General features: G+C 42.5%; 1 protein-coding gene across 1 annotated transcript in view; it reads left to right on the top strand.

The window, feature by feature from the left end:
* The window catches only part of LOC130481913 (nardilysin-like), a 51,981-nt gene extending 47,706 nt beyond the window's left edge, over window positions 1-4,275 (top strand). The window contains exons 29-31 of the mRNA XM_056854699.1: window positions 457-573; window positions 2,565-2,654; window positions 4,099-4,275. Of these exons, the coding sequence (XP_056710677.1) occupies window positions 457-573; window positions 2,565-2,654; window positions 4,099-4,275 (384 nt within the window). The remainder of the gene's footprint in view (window positions 1-456; window positions 574-2,564; window positions 2,655-4,098) is intronic.
* Window positions 4,276-6,000: the final 1,725 nt, after the last annotated feature.

Here is a 6,000-nt window from a genome sequence, read left to right on the forward strand (position 1 = left end):
TTTTGCCCGCCAACATGGGCAATTGCACTATAACAAAGTACCAGCATTCTAGTTCCATCTATGTTTGAAAGAAATGTAGAAATGTAGTGGGGTGGGTGGGCTGTGGTTCAGTGGTAGAGCATTTGCTTGGCATGCAGAAGGTCCCAGGTTCAATCCCCGGCATCTCCAGTTAAAGAGACTAGGCACATAAGTGATGTGAAAGACCTCTGCCTGAGACCCTGGAGAGCTACTGCCGGTCTGAGTAGACAATACTGACTCTGATGGACCAAGGGTCTGATTCAGTATAAGGCAGCTTCATGTGTTCATGTGTAGACTCAAGCAGTCATGGAGAAGACATTGAGCCACAAGTGACAGAGTTGTTTGTTATGAGATATACTGCGTTTTGAAACCTTTTGAAATTAGAATGTTTTTGCTTTCTTGTAGACAGAAGCTTAACATGATATATATTTTTAATAGGTCTCAGCTCTAATAAAGCTGAAACAAGCTGACGATGCTCATCTTGGCGAAGAGGTGGAAAGGAACTGGATTGAAGTAATCAGTCAACAATATGTGTTTGACAGATATGTCCGAGAGGTAGTAAATTAAAAACACAACTATTTGTTTGTTTGTTGGTTGGTTGGTTGGTTTTCTGGGTAACAGTCTGTAACATCTGATGTATAGGGGTTTTCTTTTCTTTTCACGATTAAACTTTAGCTATTGAATGGGTTTGGGTCTGGCTCACAAACCAGCTGAGACGGAAAACAGGAATTTAATCCATGGTGTCGTCTCAATGTAACTCCATGGAACTGAATCAACTGGAACCTAAGTGCTCCACCATAACCAATTTGTTCCACAGTGACAACACTGTAAAAAGGAAAGAACCGAGCTTAGTGAATCATGTTATTACAGAAAAAAATACAGACTCCGGCCACTTTTCACAAGTGTACCTCCACTCTCCCACACAAGGATTATCTCTGGGTAGAAGCAACATGTGTGAGGAGTTGTGAGGGAGGTCTTCAAATGAAACTGTAGTTACTACAAAAAAAATGAATCTCTTGCGATCACATTTTCTCTTCCATGGGGACTGTGGGAATAATAAGAATCTAATCTGTCCTCCTTTTGCAGCCCAAAACTGGGGAGACGGTTTTGGCAAGTCTGGTGCCTCTCCCCGTTCTGTTCTGTTCTTTTGTTATTTATCAAAGCTGTAATCAGTGAGAGCTCCACGTCAAAACCATAAATGTGTTTATTGAGGCTTGTTTATACATAGCATTATCTAGTAGGGAAGGGGAGCAAAAGCATAGAAATGGTTGCTTTGAGTCCATGAAATAAAAACATATTTAAGTGAAGAGGACCCATAAGTAGTGATGGGTAAATAGCCCCACCACTCAAATCACACTTTTGCTGGTAAATTATTAGCTTCTTCAGTGGATGATTGAAAAGTAATCTTGGAACAAAAGTAATGGAGGAAAATGTTGTCCAGTCAGCCCATGGGGGGGGGGATTGTTGAGGTCTCTTGACCTTTCTTGACATTTGGATGTTTTATGGGCTGTCAAGTCACTTCCAATTTATGGTGAGCCTATGAATTAATGCCCTCCAAAATGTCCTATCATTAACAGCCTTGCTCATGGTTTGCAAACTGAAGGTCAAGGTTTCCTTTACTGAGTCGATCCACCTCATCTTGGGCCTTCCTCTTTTCCTACTTCCTTCAGTTTTTTCATAGCATTATTGTATTTTCCAGTAAGTCTTGTCTTCTCATGATGTGATCAAAATACAATGGCCTCAGTTTAGTCACTTTAGCTTCTAGGGAGAATTCAGGCTTTATTTGGTTTAGAACCCACTTCTTTGTCTTTTTGGCAGTCTGCAAAACTCTCCTCCAACACCCCATTTCAAATGGAGATGGATCACGATGGGTAGCCATGTTAGTCCGTCTGTAGCGGTAGAAAAGAGCAAGAATCCAGTAGCACCTTAAAGGTTAACAAAATTTCTGACAGGGTATGAGCTTTCGTGAGTCACAGCTCCCTTCTTCAGATACCTTCAGAAGTGAGCTGTAATTCACGAAAGCTAATATACCCTGAAAGAAATTTTTAGTCTTTAAGGTGCTACTGCTACTTTTCTACCACATTTCTAATGAATCAATTTTCTTCCAGGCTACAGTGAGTTCTAGCATTCATAGGCCATGTGACTGGTACCAGTTATCATTTGACTTCAACATGGTGGCAGGCTAAAAGCCAACCTGCACTGATTTCAGCAAGAGTGATGGCTGAGCTCTATCTGCAGTCCAACAATCTAATCATCAAAGTAGTGTCATGGAGTTGCTGAAGGCATATGCTGCTGCCTGTCCATCCCATACTACAAGTGACACTATGATTCAGGGGTTTTATCAACCACAGAACCGGTTTATAATGTAATGGAACGAAATGGTTTGTATGGAGTGGGGATGGATGCACCCATTACTTAATATGAGTCCTAAATAGGGTCCTAAATTTTTTAAAAAAAGTAAATTAGTGTGTGTTTGTGAAGGCTAAAGCTTACGTATTGGACCTTGGAATTATTTGCAACTTCTGTTTTATTTCTCTGGTTGGTAGATTGTTGCGCTGAAGAGCCTTTCCAAAGAGGATCTGGTTGACTGGTTCCTGTGGCATAGGACCAAGAACAGAAAGGTGTTGAGCACCCATGTGAGTATGTCTGAAATTAGGACTCTTTCTCTCTATAGCAGGGGTGCCAAACATAAGGCCCTTGGGCCAGATCAGTCCCATTGAGAGCTCTTACCTGGCCCACGAGCCAGCCGAGGCAGTCACCTTCCCATTCTCAATCTGGGCTGGCGAGGCACAGCAAGGCCCAACCAAGTGACATTTATCTCATATCCAGCCCTCGTAACAATTGAGTTTGATGCCCCTGCTCTATATATTGTATGTATAAACAACATTCACTCTTGTTGATGGCATAGCCTGCAGTTTCAGGACATAAAACCACCTACCTTTTTAATCCTGAGTGTGGTTTCCTAGTGGCTGCATCAGGGAGGCTCGTGGCTCAGTGGTACAGCATCTGTCAGCCCTCCTCATTCTTCTGCAAGTGAAGAATACTCCACAAAGCTCATGCAAGAGCAAGTAGGGACAGTTTCTGACATTTTCCTGAGTGTCCCCTGACTTTCAGAAACAGATTTTGGAGGGAATGCAGTAGGGAGTAGGTTGCTGCTGCAAGAGGAAAGTTGAGGGGGAACTTGTTCCATTTATTAAGGATTCAGTTTAACCCTGTTCCTTCATAGTGTTCAAAGTGGAACAGCTTATGTATATTCCTGACAGGAGCTTTGCTCATGGATGAAAAGAACACACACCACACTACTGGGGTGGAAGTAGAGAGACTGGCAGTTTTAAACATTAAAAAAACAAGAGTGAAGAACAGGAAATGCAATCTGTTCACCAAAATTCGTTACTAAACCTCACCATGTACAAACATCCCTCCCGCACCAAAAAAAAAGCACGTTTGAAATCAGAACTGGCAAAGTAGATTGTTAGTTTCCCTCTAAGGAGTCCTATGAGAGATGTCCATATTTAAGATTCCCCCCTTCTTGTCATGGCCATTTGACAAATGTGTTTAAAGTACAGACCTGTGAAAACCTCTTTAATCTGAAACCCATACAAAAAAAAGTTTTGAAAATTTTGCTGAAGAAAGCATGCAGTATACTAGAAGTAAATGTTAAAACACAGAAGTGGAAGACAGCCTACATTTAAAGATCTTTTTTCACAAAAAAGGTTGAGGTCAGATAAGTACAACACAGGTGCTTGAAGTAGTGAAGGCTGGATGGATTCAATCACACCAGCAAACAGCTTTGCAGTGCAAAAAAAGGAGGCTAACCGGCTTCCCCGTTTGCAAGCGTGTTCTGTTATTGTTAAATGTGTCCAATGTAGGGCAACCTGACTGTTTGGAGCTGGCTTGTGATTTGCGAATGTCTACTTGAAGTACTCTCTTGAGGTGTCTTCCGCTTATGGGAAGTTAAGCAGAAAAGTCATAATTAAAGTAATGTGAGGATCTTGTTTGAAGGAAATAAAGCTTTGTCAAAATGTTTAGAATCCGGACTTTTGCTGACTTGGTAACCGCTTGACCTTTTGAATTTTTCAGGTGGTTGGATACGGTCAACAGGAAGGAGACTCCAAAGTTAAACTTCCCGCCACTGTTCAGGCACCTGAACTAATATTTTTACCATCTTCTCCTCTCTTGAATTGCCCTGCTATTATGGACATCCGAGCTTTCACCTTACCTCTGAATTTTAATCCTTATCACAAGATTATAAAATAAACCTTCACCAATTGTACCTTCAAGCTTGCTTACATTACATGTTTTTATGGGATTTTATCCATAATGTCTTTTCTAGTACCTTCCATTTAGGGCTGCCAGCTCTGGGATGGAGGAATTCCTACAGATTTGGAAATGGAACCTGGGAAGGGTAGGGTTTGGGGAGGGAAGAGACCTCGGTGAGGTATAATACCATACAGTCCACCCTCCAAAGCAGCCGTTTTCTTCAGGGTAACTGATCTTTGTCATCTGGAGACCAGTTGTAATTCCAAGAGATCTACAGGCCCCCTGGAGGTTGGCAAGCCTACTTCCAGGAGCCCCAAACAATCCATCAGTGAAGCAGGTATAAAGATGTATTTTGTGTGGGGACACAGGAAGAAAGTCAAGATAGTCTTGACTTAAGAAAATACCAGCCAGCTTATCAGAGCGAGCCTCTGAGAATATCATAATATTCCAACTATTTCCATGTTATATTAGAGTGTCTGTTAAAAACTGATCTGTGCCAGCTGGGTTGGTTGTCTCACTTGGGGCTCTGTGTGGATTCCCCTACCTGGCTTTGTATGGCCAGGGAAAACCCAAGAAAATCCAAATGAATGACACCTCCAATTGTCCAATGGGTAAGGTAAAAGGTAAAGGTCACCTGTGCAAGCACCGGGTCATTCCTGACCCATCCCGACGTTTCCAAGGCAGAGTTTGTTTACGGGGTGGTTTGCCAGTGCCTTCCCCAGTCATCTTCCCTTTATCCCCAGCAAGCTGGGTACTCATTTTACTGACCTCGGAAGGATGGAAGGCTGAGGCAACCTTGAGCCGGCTACTTGAAACCAACTTCCGTTGGGATCGAACTCAGGTCATGAGCAGAGCTTGGACTGCAGTACTGCAGCTTACCACTCTGTGCCACGGGACCTGCCTTTATAATCTTTATAATGGGTACCTGTCTTTATCATCTTAATGTGTGTACACTGTACATGTTAGAAGGTGTGTGTGTGCTTGTCCTTCTATATTGAGAACAGGAATGACATTCTCAAAATGAATGAAGAGCGGAACCAGGAAAATATTTGTGCAGACCAGCAGGTTTGGAAAGGAGACCTATCTAGCCACAGATACTGGGAAGGAACTGCAATACTGTGACAGCCACTGTTGTGTGTAGTGGTTAGAGTGTTGGACTAGAATGTGGGAGGCCCAGGTTCAAACCTCTACTCTGCCATGGAAGCTTGTTGAGTGACCTTAGGCCAGTCACACATTCTCAGCTTAACCTACCTCACAGGGTTGTTGTGATGTTACACCAAACTGGACCCAGAGTACGGGAAATTAGCTTTAAAAGGGTTCAAGAAAGGAATAACACAGGACCTTGTAGTCTGTGTATACCAGGGTGGATCTCAGTGGGGATACCCCAAATAAAATTATGAAGAAAGAGAGTGAAAGTATAGTTGTAAACACAAACAGATTACTTTATGGTATACAAAATACATTATGAAGAAATACAAATACGAAGAACTTACACTAAGCACCTAAGAACTGATTCCCTAAGCAATCACACAGGCACATACACACACCAATAAAAGAGCACATTTATAAAAGGGGATGAAATTGGAAAGCTTTAAGGACAGGACATATGACCTTAAAATCGAGGCTGGAGGTCCTGGGGTAGATGTAATGGAGATCCAAGGAGCTGAGCAAGGAGGCAGAAAAAGGGAAAAGTAAAAGGGGGGCCTGCAGAGGACAGCAGGG

The sequence above is a fragment of the Euleptes europaea genome, chromosome 8 (genome assembly GCF_029931775.1).
Source record: "Euleptes europaea isolate rEulEur1 chromosome 8, rEulEur1.hap1, whole genome shotgun sequence".
NCBI lineage: Eukaryota > Metazoa > Chordata > Lepidosauria > Squamata > Sphaerodactylidae > Euleptes > Euleptes europaea.